Source organism: Camelus dromedarius, chromosome 7, assembly GCF_036321535.1.
Source record: "Camelus dromedarius isolate mCamDro1 chromosome 7, mCamDro1.pat, whole genome shotgun sequence".
Lineage (NCBI taxonomy): Eukaryota > Metazoa > Chordata > Mammalia > Artiodactyla > Camelidae > Camelus > Camelus dromedarius.
The window spans coordinates 51,071,315-51,097,857 of record NC_087442.1 but is presented as its reverse complement, the minus strand read 5'-3'; the positions used below and the strand labels follow the sequence as shown (position 1 = coordinate 51,097,857).

At 36.7% G+C, this 26,543-nt stretch overlaps 1 protein-coding gene across 2 annotated transcripts in view; it reads left to right on the top strand.

The window, feature by feature from the left end:
- The window catches only part of BZW2 (basic leucine zipper and W2 domains 2), a 51,060-nt gene extending 26,278 nt beyond the window's left edge, over nucleotides 1-24,782 (top strand). For both annotated transcript variants that reach the window (XM_031455001.2, XM_031454998.2), the window contains exons 4-12: nucleotides 1,383-1,486; nucleotides 5,395-5,460; nucleotides 8,759-8,894; nucleotides 10,789-10,898; nucleotides 13,674-13,844; nucleotides 15,609-15,755; nucleotides 16,859-16,997; nucleotides 23,389-23,511; nucleotides 24,321-24,782. In XM_031455001.2, the coding sequence (XP_031310861.1) occupies nucleotides 1,383-1,486; nucleotides 5,395-5,460; nucleotides 8,759-8,894; nucleotides 10,789-10,898; nucleotides 13,674-13,844; nucleotides 15,609-15,755; nucleotides 16,859-16,997; nucleotides 23,389-23,511; nucleotides 24,321-24,349 (1,025 nt within the window). In that variant the 3' untranslated portion in view covers nucleotides 24,350-24,782. The remainder of the gene's footprint in view (nucleotides 1-1,382; nucleotides 1,487-5,394; nucleotides 5,461-8,758; nucleotides 8,895-10,788; nucleotides 10,899-13,673; nucleotides 13,845-15,608; nucleotides 15,756-16,858; nucleotides 16,998-23,388; nucleotides 23,512-24,320) is intronic.
- The last annotated feature ends 1,761 nt before the right edge of the window (nucleotides 24,783-26,543 follow it).

Below are 26,543 nucleotides of genomic sequence, written 5' to 3'. Positions count from 1 at the left end.
ACTCTTTAGTTATGTAACTTCTATCAGATAGGAATCATTAGCCCAGAGTTTTTAGCAGATTATCATCTTAATAAAATTTTGTTCTAGGTGGTTGTATTCATAACAAAGGGCTAATTAAATCTTGTGCATAAATTAATTACAAGAGAATAGAGTCCTGAAGAAGTTGATTTTTCTAAAAACTAATTTACTTATAGAACTGTATGCTGGAGTCTGGAAAAAAAGTTGGCTGTGTGTAGCCCACTTCATCCAAAGATCTGAATCAGCCTTAAATCAAGGCAGTTACACACTAAAATAAATAAAGTGGCTGGTACAAGTAAATGGTATACAAATATTTGTTGAGTGTAGGATAGATATTAATCTAACTTGGCTTTCTCAAACCTTCTACCCTAATTATGATGAAGTAAAATCAGAAAACAAAAACTCGTAGTGTTCTGACCCTGCTCTTCTGATGAACCAATGAACTTTGCAGTGGACACCATTGAAACGTACAGGAGGAGCCTTTGAATGAGGAAAGTTGAGTCACAGAAGACAGGCCTTCTTTTGTTCTAATCCACTTATTCCATGCTACTGTATAGGCCACAGGGTAAAAAGATGAGAGAGAACAAAAATACATGCTTTCCTAGCCAATGTACCTGCTGGGTGATCAAATACAAATGGCAGGGAGTCAGAGTGTATGCTGTTCAACCCTGTGTGGGTAACTGGGTTGGTGGAAGAGGGACAGTTTCCACACCTACCGAAGTAGAAACCAACAAGATCTACTGTAAAAGCCAGGTCCGGTCAGCTGCAGTGTTGGTGAACTGCAGTCCAGCAAAATATTATCAAGCCTGGAAAGTGAGCCATGTCCTGATGTGGGAAACATTAGGAACTGCATTGAGGATAATTAAATTAAATTCACTGAATAAATGTTACTGTTTAGCCTCCATGGTTAAGGATGTACTTTGGAAAGAACGAGACTTACAGTGATAGGATCTTGTGAAGGCAAGTGTGTAGAACATCAGTCTCATACACGATGATAGGAGAAAATTGAACAACCAATTTGCATTATATTAGAAATGTAATCAAATCATAGGAAGACGTATGCATCTTTTATAAGTAAATTTGTTTTTAGAAGAGTCAGCTCCTCCAGGAGTCTATTTTCATGCAATTAATTTATGCACAAGATTTAATTAGTCCTTTGGAATAAATACAATCACCTGGAACAAAATTTTATTAAGATAATAATCTTCTAAAAACTCTGTGTGTCTCCACATGCACATCATTCTATGAACGTTTATCTGACGTCTGCTTTTATTGTTTTCCTTGCTGTGCAGGAATCGATCCGTTCTGCAGATGTTCTTCTGATTTTAGTATTGTCCTAATGGTAATTACCTTTCTCTTTTCAGCCCCTGGAGGAACACGCATAGATGATGGTGACAAGACAAAGATGACCAACCACTGTGTGTTTTCAGCAAATGAAGATCATGAAACCATCCGAAACTATGCTCAGGTAGAGCCTGTCCTTGAGAGATTCTTGTGCTGGAAGGGAACTGTTTGAACAGGATTTAAAAATAATATTAGGTTTAGAAATTCTACAGGCCACTTTTTAAATAGGAGTATTAGATAGCTCTTAAACATGAAAAGATACTCAATTGCATTCATAATAAGACAGTGGGCATTGAAACTTAATGAAGGTAGAGTGTTTGTTTGTTTGTTTTTGCCTCTCACGTGTAAGAGAAGCAGGGAATTGGAGCCTCACATGGTTTCTGGTGGGAGTATAAATTATTCCAACCTTTTAGGGAGAGCAGTTTGGCACAGTCTTTCAAAACTAAAACTTCACATCCCGTTTGACCCAGCAATTCTACTTTGAGGACTTCATCCTACATGCTTACACGTGTGTGAAATGACACCAACAGTGGCAGCTATTATAGTGTTGCCTGTAATGATAGCAAAGAAAGAAAACAATATATGAGTCAATCCATGGAATACTAATTAAATGAAATTTGATAACTCATATTAATAGGCTTGCATGTGGCTGTTCAAAAGAAAGAGTCAAGAAGATACTCGTAGTACATAGAACCTCTAAAGGATTCATATCTAGATTAAATGAAGAACTTTGTAAGTCAACTAGGAAAGGACAAGCAAACTATCAGGAAGAGACTTCCAGGAGTTTCAAAGAAGAGGAAACACAATTCTCTCTCCCCGCCCTCCTCACCCCGAAAAACAGAGGAAGACGTATTCAAACTCATTCGTAACTAGGGAAATTTCAATTAAATTCATGAGATACACTTTTGCATTTGTTAGATTGGTGAAAATTAAGACGTATCTAAGCCCTGGTGAAGGTCAGGAAGTGGTGGTAGTGTAACATGGACATTACTTAGTAGTCCTAGTAGACATCGCCTTCTCTTTTTTTAATTATTATTATTTTTTTAATTGAAGTACAGTCAGTTACAATGTGTCAATTTCTGGTGTACAGCACAATGTCCCAGTAATGCATTTACATACATATATTCGTTTTCATATCACCTTTTTTTTTTAATTGACATACAGTTGGGCTTACAATGTTGTGTTAGTTTCTGGTGTACAGCATAGTGATTCAGTTACTTTTCATATTCTTTTTCATTACAGGCTATTACAAGGCACTGAATGTAGTTCTCTGTGCTATACAGTAGGACCTTGTTGTTGATCTATTTTATTTTTAGTAGTTAGCGTCTGCAAATCCCAAATTCTCAATTTATCCCTCCACCCCCAGGACTCCCCTGGTAACCATAAGTTTGTTTTCTATGTCTGTGAGTCTGTCTCTCTTTTGTAAATAAGTTCATTTGTGTCCTTTTTTAAATTCCACATATAAGTGATATCATATGGTATTTTTCTCTGTCTGACTTATTTCACTTAGTATGACAATCTCCAGGTCCATCCAGGTTGCTGGAAATGGCATTATTTTACCTTCTAAAGCTGCATATATATGTGCTGTGACTAACCAGCTTAGGACTGGTGTGTTCTTATTCTGATTCTTCCACTGACTTCTTGAAAGTCAGTTGTTATTCCCAATTACACCATGAACACAAGTCCTAGGTCAACAAGTCTTCTTGTTTTACACGTTTCATTATATACATGAAAAAGGCCATATGAATCCCTGGCAGCTCAGTGATTGAATTTCAGATGCTAGCAACTATCTTTACTTTACTAAAATGTGTAAGACATGCTAAGCTGAGTAATTTGGGATAAATGGCCATTAAGAATTTAAACTTCAAAAAATTATTTTAACCTCATGGTATTTTAGTAAAGCTATTTCTTTCCCTTTTTTTATATTTAAGATATGCATAACAGATTAAAAACTAAGGAAATATTTTTAAATGGACCAAAAGGTTAAGCACATGAGATTCAGTGGGCCATGTTCTAACCTGTCCTCTCTGAATCTCTGCTTCTACTCTGTATGTCAACGGCCATAAACATTTTTGGAAGATAAACACTGAAGCAGATATATTCAATTCAAAAGTTATTCTTTTTAAAATTCTAACTCACCTTTTGGTATATTAGATACGTGTGGTTCACTAGCAATCAGAATTTCTAAGTTCTGTTCCTGCTCTGATACTTAGTAGCACTCATTGAGTCTGCCAAATAATGAAGTTAATGCATACCTTACGTTTGTCAGAGACTTTTTGTTAAGATTAAATTAATGCGGGGGGGTGGGGGAGTATAGCTCAGTGGTAGAGCATGTGCTTAGCATGCACGAGGTCCTGGATTCAATCCCCAGTAACTCCGTTAAAATAAATAAATAAACCTACTAAAAAAGGTTAAATTAATGCAAGAACAAGGTGTATTATTTGCTATTTGAGTCCCACTGGGAAGGAAAGATAAGAAGGCCTGGAAGAAAAATCAGCACTCTACTCTGCAGTGCCCTTAAACTCTAAAAGATCTATATGGACTTCGCCTCTTTGTTATATCTATAAACAGGATAGTTTCTTTTTACTTACACTTTTGTTTTTCATATGGAAAATATATATTTGAAAGACCTTTTGACACATTGTTCCTGAATTTATCAAAAATTATTGTGTACTGATAGACTGACAGATAAACTTGAGGTAGTCAGGGAGAGAGAAATGAACTAAAACATGGTATTTGAGTGGAAATTAATTTTATAAGCTTTTGGTTCACTGGAGAGTACTTTTGTAGTATAATGATTTTTGATTTCATATGTAGACATTTACCTGTGGGGATCTGGATAATCATTCTTGGATAAGGAGAATTCTTTTTCCTGATAATAATCACATTAAGGAGCATGTGAGTGCGAATATAAGTTAGAAATCAAATTTGTAGGATTTCAGTACAATTTATTCTTTTCCCTTCTTGTGTATCAGTTCCCTGCTTGGGTCATTTTTCTTTCCTCCTAAGGCGCAGCACTATAGTTTTTACTCTTGGACTCCATCTTGATCGCCTGAGCTATAAACACAGAGGAAGTTTTAGGTGAGAGTATATCACGTGGGTATAAGACAAAGGAGTTAGATTCAGACATTGTTTTAAAAATATTGAAATAATATTTGAAAATCCCCATCTAAATAGGAAGACTGTTTTAGTGTCTTCAGGCTGCCATAACAAAATACCACAGACTAGGCGGCTTAAACAACAGGATTTTATTTACAGTTTGGGAGGCTGGGAAATCCAAGATCAAGGTGCCAGTGGATTTGGTTCTTGGTGAGGTCTCTCTCCCTGGCTCTTGTAAGGCCATCAGTCCTATCAGATTAGGGCCCTGCCCTTATGACCTCATTTAACTACCTCCTCAAGTCCCTACCTGCAAATACAGTCACGTTGGGGGGTTAGGGCTTCAACATACGACTTTCGGGGGAACACAAGCATTCAGTCCATAACAAACATCATTCACTTAAAAAACAAAAAATAAAAACAGTCCAGAATTCCACTGATACAGCTGCAGACTCTGCTTGAGAATTCTAACTGGATTGTGGGGACCAGTAATCTTTCTTGCTCATCTGCTGAAAACATGTTTGTGTTCACCTGGAGTATAATCTCCCCTGAACTCCGATCTCCTCTCCATCAGATCCATTATCTAAGTGATTATGTCTGTAATCCCCTTCATTTCAGTTATTTTCCACCCCTGCCTCACACAATTTTAAAATTACATTCATTTTATTTTCATGAAAGTTGTTTTTGGTTTCTTACCTGTTACATTCTTGAACGAGTTTGTTTTATTCTCCAAGTGCATTTTGATCCTCTTTTTTCCCTGAGGTCATAATTACTCCTTTGAAATGCTTATAGCTCTCATATCACAGTATAAGCATGTTTAACTACACATTTTTATTAGTGTAGACCCATGTTGTGGTTTGCGTGAGTTTCTACGCCTCCCCCTGTTGCCTTTTAAAATTGTTTCCATAATACTGACTGGCTCTCTTTTACATTTAGGTCTTCAATAAACTCATCAGGAGATACAAGTATTTGGAAAAGGCGTTTGAGGATGAAATGAAAAAGGTAAAAATTCAAATGTAATGCTTTATTTGCTTAAAAGTTGAAATGAAGAGGGACAAAAATTTTACTTATACAGTGATAGTCCAGAAGTATCCTGGACGTTGTTAAGTTTTTAGTAAATGTTTGTTAAATGAAGGGGTGAGTGTAACTGATCATTAGCTAATAGCTGTAGGAAGGCATACATGATTAGCATAGGGTTTTTCCTTCATATTTAATGAAGCACAGCATACTTTGTTCAAAGAAATAGTTTTATAGAATATATAATTAGTTAAAGCTTGTGAAAGAGCATAGCACAGCAGCTAATAGTAAAATTCTTTCATTTTAGAAGATGCAGTTTAGCGAAGGGGATAGAAACACGTCTTTGGAAATAGTGTCTAGGTTTCAATCTCAGTGATTTTTTCCATCGATAAAGTAGCTGCAATAACAGTACATACTTTATGGTTGTTGTAGGAATAAATGAAATAAGCTATGAGGTACTTAACGCAGTAACTGGCATCTAATGTAGCCAAGAAAACAATAGCACCTTATTAAAGAAGCCCTCTTTTCAGTAATTACAACGTGTTCCTTCTTCTAATTTGCAACTCCTCTGTGTTTATATATAGCAGTCGCCGCACTAACTTATTACAGATTTCTGTGCTGCTTTGCCACCATTTCTGATTTTAGATATCTGCCTAAATTATAAACCAAAGGAATAAAGGAATCATATACTTTGTTACTTACTTTGTTGATTTGCAGCATCTACTTTGCTGTTTGCCTACTTGCTTCCCTTTGTTCAGAATATATAATGAAGAACATTTTACCAGTAAAATCAATTTTTTTTAAATTTACATTCTCCATGACCCAACTTTCACACTTAAAAGAATCCTTCAGCATGGATACATACAACTGTACGTATAAAGATGTTCATCACAGTATTGAGAAATAACCTAAATGTTTGTGGTGGGAGATGGGTTAATTTATGATCTCTATGCAGTGGGATCCTGTGCAGTCATTCAAAGAATGAGACATAGCCACATGAATTCATAAGGAAAAATGTCCATAAAAAATTGTCAATTGAAAAAGCAACCATTTGGTAGTAGTTTAACCATAGGCAAGTTACTTCTTTGTGCCTCAGATTTCTTTGTTTTAAAGTGTGGATCAAAACTGTTAAGACTCTCTGCTCCACTCAACAAGTTTGAGCTATTATCAGTGTATAATTGAGTAAAAACATATGTATGTACATGTAATTATTTATAATATGTAGACATATATAAGTGCATTTAAAAATCTGGAAGGGCACACATCAAACCGTTAAAAATGTTAATTCCAAGGAAGTAGGATTTAAGAGATTATTCACATTTTTGTATTACTCTGTTACTAGATTTTGTTCTATTAACCTGTATTTCTTTTTTTTTTAATGACATTTAAATGGAAAAAAATGTGATCCCTTATATGTCCAATGCTTAGAAAATAACAAGTACTTGATTAAAATAGAAGGATAGATATGACCCCAAAAGGAATGTTACAGCATTCAAAGAAATTAAACATCTAAACGCTGTGTCTAACATTGCTCATGTTTTACTTTTCTCAGCTCATTTGAACCTTGAAAATTTTCTCAATTGTTTCATTTAATGAATTTATTTCATTTGAGATAAGAATGACTTATTTTTCAGTATACTCATTTTTTAAAGAAAATTCTGCTGTAGTATATGCAGCATCTGATTTTAATATTGATTAGTATAACTGAGCAATATGGATTAATTTTAAGAAAAAATAGAACTTTTGCACCATTTCGTTATAATTGAGTATTTTTAACGAATATATTAACATGATTAAACAAGTCATTAATATTTTTATATTGGGGGCTATTTTTCATTATTTATTTATTTTTATAATAAGAAGACTGGTATCTATGGTTTTGTCAGTTTTTTTACCCCATTCCAGGGGCTCCCTGGAGCTTTAACCATTTGATGCCTCATTCCCTCGCTACCTCTTTTCTTGTGAAGTTAGAAAGTAATTTTTTTTTAATCACAGAGACTTTAATGGACATAAATTAGGAGTGAAATGGGCCAGCTTGATTCCAGTTCTGCCACCTACTCATCATATAAATATTTGGAGACCCTCATAGCCTCTCTGTAATGCAGTGTTGGGGGTGTTCATTAATATTGCCCTACCCTCCATGCAGCGCTAATGGAATTTCATTGGCCCTCAAGCACTGAATAATCCTATATTGATGCCAGTGACTTTTCATTGGTGCAAAGTAATGAAAAATCAGCAGGGCTCCAATAGTGATATTGGGCCCTGGGGAATCTCAGTAACATGCCTAAGGTCTGTTGAAACAGAGAAGGTAGCCATGGAGTACAGTCAAAGCACAAGGTGGAAGAGGGTTAGGAAGGAGAAGGGCAAGTTCTGCAAGACTGCATACTCTTAGAATTCAAAGTGGGAAGTGGGGTATAATCCCCTTCGCTTTGGCAACCCTTCAACCTTCCTGGGGTTGCTACATTTTCAGTTTTCTGACTGTTGGGAAAAGAGAATGGGGGCATGGGGACCCAGAAGGACCCACACAGCTTCATGATCCTCTTGCTGCCCCTCCAACATTGTTCTTCCCAACTCACAGCAGAGGCCTCTTCTCTGCATGGATCATTTCTTTATCTCACATCCTCCATTACCTCATCACCAGGACTGGTGGTAAAATGTATGATCCAAGAAATACAAATTTGAACCTCATTATTTTAAAAGGGGCACCAAGAACTTAGAAAACCCCGTGTTCACTCAGCAGTCTTGTTTTAAAGGGTGCTACGTGCTGTGAGCTCAGAGAAATACATGCTGAATGTCAAAACTTATTGAGTCTTTCCTATTTTTCTGTTTGTTGGTTTTGCTACCATAGACCCAAAGAAAATGGGTGGATGTAGACTGGGGGGAGAGTGTATGCAAAGAAGTGAAAAAACTATGAAAGGGTCATAGTGTATTTCAGAAAACGTGCTCATTATGTGATATTTAACCCTTGATCATGTACAAAGTCAAATGTAAATTATTTATGTGACCTATATACACTGTTCTCCAAATGCCTCTTTTCCTCCCCACGAATGTTACCTACAGCTATGTATAAGTGAACTTGGAAGAAAGGAACTCTGCCTGATAAAGTCCCTTTCTGCAGCATCCAGTTTATCATTGAACATGTAGATGTGTTTCCAGTGAATAATAAGTATGCTCCATATGACTTAGTTGTCATGTGCGATCCAGCCGTGGAGGGACATTCTGTGTTATTTTCCTGCATGAGTCCTTTGCTTTATAGACATGGTTTCTTTTGTTTGACCCACAGCTTCTCCTCTTCCTTAAAGCCTTTTCCGAAACAGAGCAGACAAAGTTGGCAATGCTGTCGGGGATCCTGCTAGGTAACGGCACCCTTCCTGCTACCATCCTCACCAGTCTCTTCACTGATAGCCTCGTCAAAGAAGGTATTTCCTCTTGTAGTTTCTTACCTGTCCCATGTCAGAAGAGAAAAGCCAAAGAGAGTTAGAAAAATACCAGTACTTCTGAGTGTCCTCTACTGCCCGCCCGACCTCTATGTAGAAGACTGTGTGTGTGTGTGTTCAAACAATAAGAGGATTGTACATGTTTATTGTAGGAAATCAGAAGAGAAAATATGCATACCTGTACAAAGACAAATAAAGAATAATAATAAACCAGAGTTTTTCGGGTAAGACTTGGTGCCTAAGTCAAATACCCTGAAATTGACCTGATCCAAACCATTTCTCTCCACATAGATGATTGCTGGCGTATTTTGTTGGGACAGTGCTTCATTGTGCAGGACTCTTTTGTGCTTTGTGGGACATTTAACCTTTTTGCCCTCAGACACAAAATGCCAGCCTAAAACACCCGCCTCCAACTTCATAGAATAGCCAAAAATGCCCCTTCATATTCCCAAACGCCTTCTCCCTCAAACTATTGTTTATTTCCCTTGTTGGGGTCATTCTTCTGCACTGTTTGCTCTCAAGATCTTGTGCTCAGATGTTCAGTTTGATCACATTTTAAAGATATTCCTTATGTGTGTTTTAAAAATCCAGACAACTGCATTAATTTCATTGTAATTTTAAGGCATTAAGAGTTTGATAGGCATACATGCAATTACTGGGTTATAGAATAAAACAAAAGTGGGCTTTTTTCTTGGAGGAGGATAATGATATTCAAGTTATTATACAACACAAAACAAAGAGTTATTTTTTCCTTAAAAATAAATTTAAAGAGCTTTTGTGAAAACATCTGTTTCTTCTTAGAACTTGGTTTTACTCCTACAGCAGTGAAGTCCCAGCTTCATTCATGCCTGCAATGAAATGAGTTATAGCTGAGAAAAGAATAATAAATTGAGAGTCAATATTATTTAGAGATTCTCTCTAGTTTTCAGCTTCAGATGCCTCAGGTTTATGCCGTTTCAGACTCCCTAATTGTTACTCATGTATTGTTAATATTGTAACACTTTGAAGTATCTTCCTGAAGAGAATTCATGAATAGAGACTGCTTCCACCAACAATAGTGAAGCCTTCAATTCAGAAAAATCAGTTTAATATTTCAGCTACTCCTTAACTCTTCATTAAATAATTTAGAAGTTTGGAGTGTTCTCAGAAAAGTTGTCTACTAGGTGTCTGATTATTTATATTTAGAAGTAAATCCTATGATAAATACAGAAATGTAACTGAGTGGATTCCTGATTAATAGAGCTATTTTTAAAATCTCTTTAAATATATCCAGAAAAGATTTCAGCTTGAAACAGCACTGACATTTTTATAGCTTAACTCATGAATATTTTAGAAAGCTTTTTACAAAGAGTAAAACTGTAAAGTAAATGATGCGTGTTCGGATATAGCTTTATTTATTTATGCCTGTCACGACTGATGTTCTTTCGCTGGTCTCATTTATCAGCAAATTAGTTGACATGTTGACATTTCAGTTTTATGTCTCATGATTTATTTGTTGTACCTCAGAGTCACTGTTTTAAACCTGAGATACTGGTGAACTGTAGGGTGAAATAAAGGCAAAACACTAGAAAATAGTTGGCTTTGAATCTGTTTTTGACCAAGGTAAAAATAAATTAATAAATAATTTTAATTGGTTGGAATTAGGGAGTCAAACTTTGAAAAGTATTTTAACTTTTTTCTTTTCATGAAAATGTTCTCTTTTGAGTAATGAATAGTATGGTGCCTAGAGAGAGCTTTCCATTTTTCCTCTGTACCAGATCAAGTCTTTGAGTAATTTACTCATTTGAGGATACCTAATGGGAAATACTGCCTTGTACACCATCACAAGTGGTTTTTCTTAGGTTTACTCTCTCTCTCTCTCTCTCTTTTTTCACAGGCATTGCAGCCTCATTTGCTGTCAAGCTTTTTAAAGCGTGGATGGCAGAAAAAGATGCCAACTCTGTTACCTCCTCTTTGAGAAAAGCCAACTTAGACAAGAGGCTGCTTGTAAGTGTTGTCTAGACAAAGGGTTGTGTATTTCATGCTTCTCCTGTGTGATGTAGTAACACACAATTGGAATGCCTGGGTCTCCGTCGAATTGAAACCTGGTTCCTTTTATTTCTGTGTTATTGGCAGGTAGAAACTAATTCCATTGTAATCTTTGTTGCATAAATAAATGCAATGCTAAAATTATGGAGTCATACGTGATACAGAGACTTTCAAATTTGAAAGTTTGTTTACATAGTGTTAACATTTCTCAGAATTCACTTTCTTTTGCAATTAATAACTATAGAAATTTAAAGCTTTAATATGAAATTTAAAGTTATATCAATCTCATCCGATTAGACATTTGTGATTATCTTGGGTCATAGCTGAATCACACTTAATCTGAAATACAGGTTAGTTAACAGAATAAAAGTTTAAACAAGATTTATTGTTTATACCAAGATTCCTTAGACATACTTAGATATTTAAGAAAGCAAACAAGTTAATTGTAGGTAATTTGAAGCTCCCATTATCATGATTGCTTGATTATATTTTTACTTCTTATCTTTGTATTTTTCAAAGAAAATCAAGAAAAAAATATTTTGTCCTTGCAACTTCTATCTACTCTCTATAATTTCTTTCTACTGAAAGCAACAGCTGTATGGATGACAGAGATTTCTCCAAGTAAAATTGTTTTTACAATTTGAGGACAAAGTCTAAAGTTAAGACACCCCGACCATCTTCTCTTTACCTCATCTTTTATCTGTTTTCTCTTCCATTGTCTGCCCACAGGATAATTCTAAGTCATAAACATTTGCATTTTCAATAACTTAAAATTCCTTTATCTCTTGAAGTTTACCTTAAAACAGACCTATTTGCATCTTGGAAGTCTTTAGACTACGATAAAGAAGAAAAATTAAGTCTAGATTCTTACTAATTTCTGCCACTGATAATAATTTTCATCCAGGGTGTACTTATTAAGGGCTTGCTTAGTGGCATGCCCAGTCGTCGAAACTGTTCAGACAGGACAGAAAAGTTACCTGCCTTCATGAAACCTACTCTCTAGCAACTTAGAGTATACAGAAGTCACCAAAGACTAGTGAAAAGGTTGCCGATGAGGTGATGGAGGTTTGTAACTGGGTAGAATTTTTCTAACAAATGCAAACTATGTTCCAAGTTAGTAAATGTCATGATATGATTTATACTGATTTCATCTCAGTTAAATCTGAATAATTTTCAATATATTATATATCATTCATAAGTACTGTGGATATTGTTCATAAATAAACCACCACTAACGTATTCAGTGACATATTACTCTGAACATAACTTTTGATCAGACTTTGCAGTCACAGTCTTCCTAAATTGAATATTGAATGAATGATAGAGTAATTACTGACTTTGGGGTCCCATACCTGTGTCCTTAAACATTTCTGGCTATCCAGTGTGGGTCTAGCTGCTTCACTTCATTGAGACTTGGTTTATTTTTCTATAAAAATTTCTACTTTACACAGTTATGAGCAAAATGCCCACCACATCTTCACTATTAGAAGAAACTCGAAATTAAATTAGTTCCCTGCCCCCCCAAATTTGGAAGACCTCTTGAGTGATAGAACAAATATCAGTGACAGAATTTCATTCAGCTCTGAAATGTTTACTTTAATGTGAATGTGCGTTGGATAGCTGCTCCCGCCAGCTCTGCTGTGACATTTTGAAACTCATGACTCAACAAGGCAAATTATATGATGATGATATAGAGAATATTGAAATTTGAGCCATGACATAGAAGCCATCTGGCTATTTCCCTATTCTTGGTGGCAGACTTGTCACAGATCTTTTTTCTGAGATTTTAATTGGAACCACATAGCCATTTTGTGTGTGTGTGTGTGTATATGTATGTATGTATGTGTGTGTGTGTGTGTATATGCCAATCTAACCATCACAAAAGTTTGGGTCTATTTTGTAGACTCTGCAGCAGTCTGAAAAATGTGAGAGCTTTGAAAATTGCCTTGCTTTCTTAGTTGGGTATTGGAGTCATACAGGATTAGAGCATGACTAAGTGTCACTGAGACTCTGCCAAGCTGTGTAAGGTAAAATGGAAATGAGGTAAAAATATGAGAGCAGCCATGGTGTGTTGCTCTTTTTAAAGATTTCCAACAGAATTATGTAATAAATTGAAGAGTTTAGATTCAATCTTGCAGTGAACTTAATTTAGAGCCACCATCATGAACAGATGTAACAAAAATTCTCTAGCTCTGAGCTAGTCTTTTTGGATAACAGCAGCATTTTCTCAGAATGTGAATATAGAGGTCCTTGAGATGATAATAGTCAATGTTGTTTTTCTAATATTTTCTCAGATCATCTCAGTATTATTAAAACTGGCTTTTGTCTGTTAACTCAATTAAGAAAATATGTGATTGATGATTTCGGTTTTATCTTGTCAGTTTGAAACAATCCAAATATTATTCAGAGTTATCTTATTTGTGTTTAATTTAGCTGTGTATTTATACATGCTACACTGTGATAAAAGTAAAAGAAAAAGGTAAATATGAGTGAAACTAGTTTAAGTAAGTTGCTTAGCATTTTTTATTCTCTTTCTTTGTAAAATTGCCTATTTTGAAAGGTGCTTAGCAAATGCTCGAGAAACCCAAGATTTATTCTTTTGAAAATCAATCCTTATCCTTTTCTTCCAAATAGGTGTTCTAAGTACTATTTTTATATGAAAATCTTGTTCTTTATGCTTGCTGAAATTTGAGTAGCTTGTTGTATAAAAGTCTCTCTTCTTTTCTCTCTCAGGAACTCTTTCCAGTTAATAGACAGAGCGTGGATCATTTCGCTAAATATTTCACTGACGCAGGTCTGAAGGAGCTTTCTGACTTCCTCCGAGTCCAGCAGTCCCTGGGCACCAGGAAGGAACTGCAGAAGGAGCTCCAGGAGCGTCTTTCTCAGGAATGCCCCATCAAGGAGGTGGGGACCACAGGCTCATCCCTGTGAAACACACCAGCAAGGAGAAGAGCATAGACTGTGCTGCGCAGGCTTTACCTCCGTTAAGGAGACCTCCCTTTGTTTATTGCTGTGAACTTGGTGCCCTTGTTCATATCGTTTAAATTAGCTCGAAGTCTTGATTCATCATCCTCCAGGATGTTCCAGAAATTAATGGTTATATCCACACAAGTGACTTCTACACGGTTGCTAGGACTGTCTGTCGAAATATTTCATCTGTCAAATACTATCCACTATCAGTATACCACATTTTATGGTGGTTTTTCCACTTTATTGCAGATTATATAATATGGTTAAGTATTGGGTTAAAATATATAGGTTTTGGGTTTTTTGTTTGTTTTGTTTTTAAGACAAAAAAAGGGTTGATTTTGCAGTTGGGCCAGTGGCTTGTTGGATCCCACTCATAATAGCTGTATGTCCCCATAAAGTAAATAGTACATTTTGGTATAGCTATAGATCATATGCCTATGACTGTATCTTTTTTTAAAGTCGTGCCTGAAGAAAACTTCCTATTTGAACTTTAAAAACTTTTACATGATAATTAAAAATTGCATTAAGGTCCTTTCCTTTTGCTGCTTGCTCTCACCGCCCCCCTCCACCCTGCATGCTCTCAGCCTTGTGATTTCAGGCTGGCCAGTTCCACACTGATGCTGTCCAGCAGGTGGAGGTGTTGGTCCTAAGTCTCATGGCATTAAAGTCAGCCGTATATTCAATAACCTTTCTCCAAGCAAAGAACTTGAATATGATTTTTTCCTGGGGGGAAAAAAAAGCAAACCAAATAACACTGTGATATTTTTAGGCCCAGAGATGTCACCTTTCTTTGCAGCCTTCCCCAGCCAGCCGGGAGACTGGGACTTCTCAGTTCCTTCTGTTCTCAAGGGCTGCTTAACCCACTGCTGACTCCTCTGCAGCCCAGGCTAGCAGGAAAGAAAGCAATGTATGTCACTAAAAAAAGGAAGGGAGAACAACTGTGAGCTGATACAAAGTAGTATCCTTGAGATAAATTATGGTTTTTAATCACTTCTGAGGCCCTAATCTCTATTTGTGATTTTTATTTCAAAAGGAGAAAGATTTTTCCAAACAAATTTGATATAAAATACATTTTATGACAATTTTATTCCATACCATCACACTTTAGGATAAATTTGCCTATTTAAAAATAATTCTGAGGGGAAAACAGCCTGCTGAGTGTTGCTGCGTTGATACGTATCCTTTGAAAAAATTGTCTTTGCGCTGGACAGTTTATTTTCATGGGGCGTGAGGATCATAGGAAGTGATAATTAAAGAATGAATTGTAGACTGTGCCTTGTACAGCCCAAGACATTTTTCATCCAGAGATTTAAAGCTGAGGGTCAGAGATAAAAAAAAATTCACAGTTCTGTCGCTTTCCCCAAACTGGCTTAAATAATTCCACCCCTTCTGGTCTCAAAGGGGTGCCTGCCTGTAAAAAAAAAAACCCTAAGAAGTCAAGATTCCCTCTGATTTCCTATTATCCAGTAGCTCCAGGCCAGAGCTAAGCCTATTAATTTTTGGACTAAAAATAAATCTGCTTGGAGAACAAGTCATTGTAGTTTTTCTCCCTCTTGCAGCCTCAGTATACACCAGGAAGGAAGGAACTGAGCAGAGTATTTGTCTGCCCCAAACCTTTCACTGACCAGGCACAGTGAGAGACGGGGGAGCCCCCCATCTGCCTATTATTCTCTGACCCCCTTTTCTGTGAAATGTTAGGTGGTGCTCTACGTGAAGGAAGAGATGAAGAGGAATGATCTTCCGGAAACAGCAGTGATTGGACTTCTGTGGACCTGTATAATGAATGCCGTGGAATGGAACAAGAAGGAAGAACTCGTTGCAGAGCAAGCCCTCAAGCACCTGAAGGTACAGGGTCCCAGTGGGGAGCAGTCCTGACAGGATGCCCAATGGGTTCCAACCGCAGTTCACCCAGACCCAGACCCAGCATATGTCTCCTAATGTTTTTCTTTTAAAATTTGCCACTACCTAAAATGTTTCTAATGTAAGAGCTTAGGAAATCTCTAAGGGTAAGTTCTTACCAAAAACAATGTCAGAAAAGCCACAGAATATTCAGCGTTGAAAGTTAAAGAGAAACACGATGTGATCGTATTGATTTTCCTTCTGTTCCCCATGACAGAAGTTCTTGATGAATATTCTTAGTCCTTAATGAAGTAAACCACAAATGGGTATTAGAATTTGAACAGTATCTAAGTGGTGGAAGAAATGAACTGATTGTGTAAATTGTAAATTCATGTGTAGGGATGCATATGTTTTTGCTTTTATTGCCTTCTCCCTATAAAACCACATTTGGCCATTGGAGGACTTAGAGCCTGCCTTCAGGGCTTACACTTGAACTGGGATATCTAAGACTAGCTAATGTAAACCAGGTAGGGTGTGAATTAAAGATAAGTCTCAGTGTTGAGAACAGAGCAGTAAGTAAACTCTGCAGGTGGAGTTGGTGAGGAAAGGCTCAGAGGAGGAGATGAGTGTTGAGCTGAGTAGGTCTGAGAGAAAACAATAGTTGTACACCAGCATCTGGAAGCCATGGTCATCTAGGACAAAGGATAAAATATGACCAAAACCATAAAGATGACATATGAGGGAGTCTGGGTTGTCCAGGGAAGGAGACCCCCCACTCTTCCAATGGCAGAACCACACTGCCCAGCAGCCCTAAGAACTTTGCTCCTTGTCTCATTTTCATAATATGCATTAGTAGACATAGTAGCATGTCAGTTATCATTAACATAGTCAGAATTTCATATTTTGTCTCTTTTAGTGAGTACTGTCAGAGAAATCTGATAAGGTGGTGGGATTAAAAAATTCGCTTTGATTGGACACCATAATATAATCAGATAATCCTAAAAGTGAATGTTTTCTAAGCAAATCTCCAGATTACTGTTGTGATTCAAGTGGGGTCAGTCCTGTGCCTCGCATGAAAGTTAACGCTTCACTCCCCACGTCTGTTCTAGCAATACGCTCCACTCCTGGCTGTGTTCAGCTCCCAAGGCCAGTCAGAGCTGATCCTTCTCCAGAAGGTGCAAGAATACTGTTATGACAACATCCATTTCATGAAAGCCTTTCAGAAGATCGTGGTTCTTTTTTACAAAGGTATCTCTCCATGTTCTGCCACTGTGTTTCTGTGTTTTGTTGAAGCTCTTTGAGGGCTGGAGTCAGGGGTGAGGGAGAGGGACGCATGGGTTCATGCTAACCTTCGCATGTTTTAGTGAGGTGGCCATACTACGTAGAGAGAGGAGGTGCCAACGGGGCCTCGAGACCCAGCTTGATTAGGCCCCTGTGAACCTCTCATTGGTGAAGCCTGTAATTTTGGTGGGGAAGAAGGGTAGAAAAGACTATAATTACAAAAAGTAAGATCTGTTTTTGAATTGGAAGGATTAGATCTAACAACAGTGGTTACCAAATGTTTACATATAGTTTGTTCAGTCCTTTTCAGCTACCATAAAACTGATTTTAAAATTACTGAAATAGTGGGGAGGGTATAGCTCAGAGGCAGAGCACATGCTTAGCAGAGCATGAGGTCCTGGGTTCAATCCCCAGTACCTCCATTAAAAGAAAAGAAAAGAAAAAAGATTACTGAAATAATCAGCTTTTTACATTGTGTTTTAGTTGTTTGGTCCAGCCATTCTCCTGTTTTCCAAGGAAATGGCTATTTTTAGATTCACATTTACTGTCTTTTCATTGTATTTATAAGGATTAGGTTTCCATGACAACTGGCACTGCCAGCTTATTAAAAATGAATGCCGTTAGGATTTTCACTGATCTCCATCTCTGTACATAACAGTGTATATAAAATGATCCCAGACTATTCGTTGGTCCAGATTTATATAGTTTTATGAGGGAAGAAAAGGAGGCCTTAAGAAATGATATATAATGTTTATTAGACGTTATTGAAATCTTAAATGGCGTAACACAGAAAAAAAACTAAAGTATAAATTAATACCAGCCGTATTTCTTTCCTTTTTGATATGTTCTTACATTTATCTATTTTGAATGACAATTTGAGCATTTAGAATGTAAAATGTCATCATTCTACATTCATTGATTGATAGCTATTTTACAAATGTTTAATAGCCCTTCACAAAGAGTTTTAATTGGCCATCTAGACTCTTCAACTGCGTACATCTTGCCTACAATCTTTGGGTAATACGTTACGTTCTCAGCACTAAGATTCGGTACAATTCTTATACCGATAGGAGAATGTGATGACTGCCAAGTCCCATTTGAAGTTCAGTAATAGGTGTTTTTCACTGGCTGGATCTGAATTAGGCCCTGTTGGCTGTGGTCATGAGATAGCAATGTCTTAAAACTAAGGCTTACATTGATACCCAAGGTGACCCATCAGAACAAAACCTACAGGTCCAATTGCCAACCGACTTGTGGTACCCAGCAGCCAAGAAGGAGAAGCAGGGCCTACCCCACCAGTGGCTGTTCTGGCCACACAGGTCACAGCTGGCTCCATTTGAAACCAGCAGAGAGGCCTGTGGGATGGGTTTCATATTTGCTTCATGAGTGGTCAATATTTTCTACTACAGAAAAGCAAACTTTATAAACTAGCAGCCTGAGCACACAATTTCTTTTCTTGTTGTTTAATAGCTATCCCAAACTACCAGGGTCTCTTTCCAAATCTTTTTTTCTTTTTTTTTAACCTGGGACATAGTTGTTTGAGCCTTGTCTGCAGCAACACTTTATTTCACTGTAATACTTCATTCAAAATTAAATAAACTACTTTTTATCAATCATGGCATTTAGGCGGCATATAAGCAACTATTAAAATCCTTCAGATTTCTCATTTTAATCATTAATGTCGACATCCTTCCCCATTATACTTTTTGTAACAACTACTAATAGCTAGCAAAACTGGCTGCTTTGAGTTATTTCCTATTCTTCAGCCCTAAGTGCTAAGGAACCTGAAATTACAAAATCACCAAGAAATGTGCACCATGAAGTAAAAAAAAAAAGACACATTATCCCTTCCTTAAGCCATTGATTAATAACTAGGTGATCAGTTTTAAAATAGATTATTTAAGTTGGTAAGTTCTGTGGCAAGTTTGAGCAGGCCCAAGGGAACACAAGAAAGTAAGTGTCAACATCAGTTTTATTCTGGCTTAGTTATTTTGGGAAATGAAATCAGGAAACGTTTACAAATGGAAATCTAAACTATGGCACTGAAAAGTTAAAACTAAATGTCATTTTCTAGGTAATTTCATAATTTTCAACAAAATTACACACACACAAACACACACACACACAATCTGTTTTTCTGTATAGAATAATTGCATTTTTTTCTCTTGAGAATGCGAAATCCCCAGGGAATGGTGATTCCACAACCACAATGAGAGAGTTACTGTGTTTACCTTCTTATCTTCTTTGAATAGCAGCTTTTACTTGGAGCTTTTTTCATCCGACAAACCCTGGTGCACCAGGAGACATATATTTCATTTGTTTTCATAGGGATTTTTAGATGCTCTTATTCTGTATTTCGTACGCCTGGGAAGACTTGAGGAACTGCATGTGTTAAAGCACTGCTTTCCCAGTGCTAGTGTGCCTGTGAATCATCTGGAGAGCTTGTTAAAACACAGGTTCCCCACGGATTCTCATTCAGTGGGTCCAGCATTGGGCCCACAAGTTTGCATTATAATGCATTTCCAGGTGATGCTGTGACTTGCTTCCAGACTGCTTGTCTAAAGGATACTGAATGCCAGAAGTGACAAATCCCATGAACTATAGTGATAATAATATAGTTAAGATTATACTCGGCATTAATTCCATGTACACATACACATTTTACAAATATCAAATAGTGTCTTGTTTGCGTCTTCTGTCTAGTGATGTGGATCCCTTTTATTTGTTGTAAGGAACATCTTGCTTTAAAGCAGGTTTTAAAAGATGTAATGAAATTATTTCTCCTTTTCCATTTTAATGTCTCTATCTCTATTACATACACCCACTTTTCCTATATTCCCAGAACTTAAGGATACCAGAAACGGAGGATGTGATGTCCCATGACCCCTTTGAAAACCTAATTACTTAAATGAATGCCATTATTAAAAGATTTTTAGTAAGATTTTTTAACACTTTGTAATTTTAAAAAAAGTGGAATAAAAATGAATAAACTTTAAATAATGCTTTTCAGCAGTGAAAGAAAAAAGTGGTTATTGATCATTTAGTGAAGATTTATTTTCTGTATTAAAATCTAGATTTGTATGTTTCTAAGGCAATAAGGAAAAACTGTAAATCCCTCACTACTTTTCAGATATCACATTGTTCACTTTCTAAAATAGTTTTTCTTCCTTTCTTCCTAAAGTTAAGTACCATATGCTCAGCATGTAGGTCTGAAAAATATAAAACTACCTGTCCGTATTTCTATCACGGCTTTTATTGTTTGCACATATTTCTTAGGTTAAATTCTCTTCCTCATGCACATTTTTCTAAGGTTCTTATTCTCATTCTAAAAAAAGATTAGTGGCCTTCTCACTGTATAGCCCCAACATTCTAAAGGTAGATTATTTTTGACTTATGTCCCTGTGTGACACCTCTAATAAAAGTACTGAATTTCTTAAGTTCCAAGTGACATAATTTTCAATTTAAATATTTAAATAACTAACATTACCCAAAGCTTTGCAATTCTCAAACCATTTTTCCAATATGGTTTCTTTGACCCTTATAAAAACTCAAATTTTAAATGCTAGCCCTACAATTGAGACATATTTGCTTTTTTCTCATTAAGTTAATCAGTCTGTGCATTATACATTTATTGAATGCTGCATGCATTCTAGATGGTGAGTCTTAAGGTTAAATGCTGGGAATGAGATGATGAACTATTAAGTAGCCCCTGACTTCCTGAATTTCAGAGCGTAGAATTAAATCAAGAATTGTAAGCATATCATCACCATGTCATTGGCTAAAATAAGGTTTGTACAGATAGATGGGGATGAGAGGTGGAGCAATGACAGAGGAAGCTGAAGCTGATTTGGAGAAGGAAAAGGGAAGGCTCTCAAGGGACACAAGCATTTGACAAGATATGACGAAGCTGGCCGAATAGAAGGGAGAGAAATGTATTGGAATCTGAGGGCGCTCTGTGCAATTATATAATGCCTTCCTTTCCTACTATGCTGTTACCAGTACTCCCTCCACATTCCTAGTGAGCATTTCTGGGAGCTCCCACTAAACATTTTGTCATCTTTGTCTCCCAGTTTTAATGAACTCCTCTTCCTACTTTTCCTTAATGGGAAACAGAAGTTCTTTCTCTTCTTCATTTGTCAAGAAGTTCCTTCCTTTTTAGATGAGGCTTTTCACTAGACGAAAGTTGAGTTTCTTAAAATTTTTGGTGTTCATGTGTTGCCTCCAAGTTGCCGTCTATAGTTACCTCTGTCTTCTCTATGTTATTTATTCCCCTAGTACTAGAAATTTGGTATGTATTACTCAGTTAGGTTCTTCTGAGAACTCAGCTCTGCAGTTTGTCTCATTTTCAGTGGACTTCAGCGGACTGTCGATCCGATAAGTTTTACCCATCATGTAGGGCCCTTTGCACAAGCACTGTCACTGACCAAGGATTCTGATAGCTGCATGGCCTCTGTTGGCCTCTGTGGGGCAATAAAACACAGGAATGAGACCTCAACCTTCAGAAAAATAACCTGAGACAAACAGTATCACTAAACTACACTGGACATCGCCTTTCCAGCCTATACCTTGTATCGTAACGTGATTCACTAAGGTGAGGAGAAAACCTAGAACTTCCCTTTACTTGTTCAATTCTATTTTGTTTTATAACATTAACAATAATAGTTACATAGTACATGCATATAATTTATAAGCCAAAAAAATGTATGTCTGTTGGATGTACATACTCAAAATTGTCTTGCTGATAGAGGAGCATAGTCAAAAAACAGTTTGGAAATGACAGGTCTAAATCACAGGCATCTTAAAGGTGTCCTAAAAAACAAACTATATAAAAGAGACTTTTAAAATCCACGTTTGCGCTCATTAGTGTTCCTGAAAATTTTCTGCAAAGCAGTCTTACACAGTAACAAGGCACTTCCTTGGGCTGTGAACCATCTGCTCCTCATCTCTATGAAAACTGGGCTTTGCTGGCAAGAGGTGGGGAAGTTCTTTCATCACTGTGAGTGGAGAGTGTGGAGCTGGAAACAGAAGAAATGAAAAGACTAGAAGCTGAGAGTAATTTTTTAGGGCTTCTGATTATAATTTTTATGTCTACTTCTTACAAATGAATAAATCCAGACTTCCTTTTTCCTTTGGAAAATGTAGTATATTTAATGATAAAAATAAACAAATTAAACAAGTTTTATATTTTCTAAAACCAATCATGTGCATTTTTAGTCAGTTCAATCTCTTCACCTGAAGTCAAGAGCCAATTATTAGTTTAAAAAAAACATGCTTTTTTGTTATGAAAATATCCGTGATGTTTTGAATGAAAACAGTATCAAATCATTTCTCTTGTTTTCATAAGTTAAAGTTATATTTTTAACTGCAAAAACATGAGCAGAATGATTTATCAGCATTTACAATGGACTGGGCTGGCATTGGGGACAATAATAAATCATTTTTATCTTTTTTTCCATCTCATTTTCCACTCCGAAATCCCCAAAGGCAACCCATTAGAACCCTGGCAAAGTCTGTAGGCTGTTGTTTTCATATTCCTCTTCCTGTTCTTCACATTAAATATTCTAAATTAATGGTAACTTGAGGGTATAAAGGCATATTTATGGAATTTAGAATTTTAGATAATAGTTAGTAGAAAACACTTGTTAAAAAAAGTCTATAAGAAGTCTGTCTAACTCATCTCTGTTTTTCTCTTGATGGTGTACAAGGAAAACATTACTCCTTGCGATTTAGATATTATGCTATGGGAAAATAAATTAATGACTTAGGAATAGAGTAAGTGTAGAACTTTGGATTGTGTGTCTATTGGTTCCATGATATACCCAGGAAGCTCCTCTTTAATTAACTGTTAATATTGGTTTTGCATCCTCTCTACATTTTTTTTATTTGCCCTTTTTTTTCTCCTACAGTAAACCCCCTTAAAAGACCGGTCATTTGAGGTTGCTGCTTAATCAAGATGTGTTTGAAGTTGGCAGGACACAGAGTGTTCTGAAATGCTGGAATTGCTGATTCATTGGCAAAATTACAGTATAACTCAGTTTCCTACCAGCAAATTAGCACTGTAAGAGATGTCCCAGTCCCAGTACTGACTTGCGTCCAGGCTTGCATTATATCATGCCTGATGAGATATATAGATCACCGTCATCACTGTTGACTCCCTTAACTCCCAAAATACTCAGGGCACTGGGCCATATGGAAATGAACTTGGTTCCTGTCTTCTGATGAGTTTCAACATGAGTTTCTTTTGTAACGGAGCTTTAATGTTTGAAGTGATTACTTTCTATTAAACTATAAGACATGAAGTTGCTTTAAACCACGATCTCTATGTAGTAACTTCGAAATCTTTGATCTGACGTTGCAGCTGACGTGCTGAGTGAGGAAGTGATATTGAAATGGTATAAAGAAGCACATGTTGCCAAAGGCAAAAGTGTTTTTCTTGACCAGATGAAGAAATTTGTCGAGTGGTTACAAAACGCAGAAGAAGGTATGATTCCGTTTAACAACATTGGTGGCCATTTAGCAAATACCTTCTCATTAAAATTCAAGATAGCTCCCTCTTCCACAGAATTTTCTTGGTTTTCCTAAAACTGAAGTTCCTAGGGTGTCTTCCCTATCAAACATTTTGCCCACGTCTTAGCCTTCCTTTCTGAATCGAGGCAGTGAATATTTCTGCATGGTAAACAAAACAGACAAAACAAAACCTCTTAAATTATCCATCCTTATGGGGGACAAGGAGGAAGAAATAATTGGCAGATGTGAAAGGGGGAAGAAATACATTTAGTTTAATCATACTTCTAGAATTATATAGGTTTTTATAGCACCTTTATCAGTTGACTGGTGGTTAAAGTGGGAAAACAATAATGGATGAGACTTAATCCAACTAAGCATGAAAAGTTTATTTTAGATGATGCAGAAAAATAAAAGTAGTTACAGTCTCCAGTAATTTTCATGAGCAAGTTGCATTTTTAGAAAGGCGTTTCATTTAAAAGCGAAGAGGAGTGGGAGGGTATAGCTCTGTGGTAGAGTGTGTGCTTAGCATGCACAAGGTCCTGGGTTCAATCCCCAGTGCTTCCATTAAAATGAATGAAGGAATGAATGAGCCTAATTACTGTTCCAAAAAAATAGGCAGAAAAAAGCAAAAGTTTGCTGTCTGCCCTCCTGTGCCTCTCTTGCAAAAGTGTCTTTTTGGGGTCGGGGTAGGAGGTGGGGGAAATAGATTAAAAACTCTATCATGACCTTATTTAAAGGAATCTCAGAAGACACAACCTGGCTTTTCTGTTTTTTCTCTCCTAGAGTCTGAATCGGAAGGTGAAGAGAATTAGATGGCGCAAGAAACACAACACCTAGGTCACCACACAACACTCTTACTGGGAATGCTGAACCATTTGAGGAGAGAAACTTGGCTTCTGTTTTCACAAAGGAGAGAAAAAAATAGGATAGGTTTCCCTTGTGCCGAGGGGAAGATGGTTTTTGTTTTTGTTTTGTTTTTAAATGGAGCCCTGAGGCGTCAGCTATTATACTTGGGACTCTACCTCTCACTCACTATGCGCTAACTTAAAGCCATTCAACAGGGAGTCACGTAGGTTTCTGAAATTAAATACTCCACCGACTCCTCTTTTTTAGCTGTATTTTTCAGGTACTGTGTGGTGAACGCCCCACTGGTGTCTATTACAGGGCCACTTTGGTAGTTGTGTATCTGCTCGTGTATGTGATTTGACAAACCAGTTTTTTAAAATAAATGGCTTTTTAAAAATCTGGGCTTACATTTTCAGAGCTGTTCTTTGCTTACTGTCCATGACTTGTACAGATGACTTTCCCCTGTTTGACTTGTCATGCCCATCCAAAATGCTGAATGGTTCTGGTCTGTGAAAGCAACTCGGTTCTTCTAATCGTAAGTAATGCCTTTCACTTCATAGTGAAAATAGAAGTCAACTCCAAAACTATGCATATTAGCACTAATACCATGGGATGATATTACCAGTAATAGTTATTTTCCATGTGTGAGAATGTCATTTTCATTATCCAGGAAATAAGAAGGACAGAATAACTGTAGCCAATAATGATTGGAAGTCATAGCACAAGGAGCTTTTCAGCCCCTTGGAAGTGACTCGCATACCCCTGGGTGCACATTTATATTTTTTTCCTTAAACTGTTCTACTGAGAAATGTTCCTCTTTCATTTAATTGATTTTCCTTTCCAGTCTTCCTGGCACAATTGCCCTTCTCCTATTTTATAAAAAAAAAAAAAAAGGTTATTAACTCATCTATCCCAAAAAGGTACACTGCCCTGGAGATGAAAACCACATGGTGCTAAACAAAGACAATTCTAGAATGTGTTGCCTTCTGGGATAGTCCCTTGAGAGAAAAGCAGGAAACTGAAGGGGAGTTATGAAGTTGAATGGTAAGTCACATCATAGAGTACATACTTAATGTGCTTATCGGAATTGAAAAAAATGAATAATTTTCATAGAAAACAAACTTGGCCAACTAATTTCACAAGGGCTGACTGCCAGTTAGGGTCCATGGCAGACATGCTCCATACGTTAAGTTAAATCTGCATGTTTAGAGAAAGACTATATATTTAAAGGTAAAATATTGAAAATTACATTCAATGTGTAATAACATTTCTGTGTCAACTTTCATGTGTTTTATATTTAATTTTATGTCATTGTGTCAGAGGATTTCCCCTTCATTTCAGGGGATCGTGAGTATAACATGTGAAGGGCACTGTGCTAAAGGGTATTTGACTTCACCCCAGTATTTCCAGGGTGACCACACTGAGACCTAGGAAAGCAGACTTATCCAAGGTCATAGAGTTAGTGACCCAGATGGAACTAAAAATCCCATTCCTGAGTCCCACACCTGGGATCTTTTTTCCCCCTGTATTCTGCTGTCAAATTGTTTATAATGAGAATGTAAGTTTCCACAGTTCAAGCAAGTTTTTTTTTAGCTCACACTTCTGTTGAATACACATCCGGAAAATCAATTTTCTAGTCTATAAAGTGTAGGAATTAGGGAATACTAACACCTAAAGTTTCCTAGCACATAATATTTTTCCCAAACAGAACTTAAGATAGTGATTTTAGGTTACACAGCGTGAAGGGATGGGTGCTGCTTAACAGCAAGAACTTAATAAGGATTTCTCAAACCAAAGCCCTTTTTCTAAAAAAGTGGCTCTTTATAAAAAGAAAACCTGTCCTAATTATTAAAGTAATTACATTAGTTATCTATTGCTGCATAACAGGTTATCCCCCAATTTAGCAGCTTTAAACCACAAACATTGATTGTCAACAGTGTCTGTGGTCAGGATCCAGGTGCAGTTTAGCCAAGTAGATTCCAGCTCAGTCTCTCCTGAGCTTGCAGTCAAGCCACTGGCTGAGAGCATAGTCATCGGAAAGCTGTAGGGTCTGCTTCCAGGCTGACAGTGATTGTATGATCAGGCCACTCAGGAAAGCTGTTGTTGCTGTTGTTTTTCCAGTAACCTTTTAAAATTGTCTAAAAATTAAACAAAAAAAAT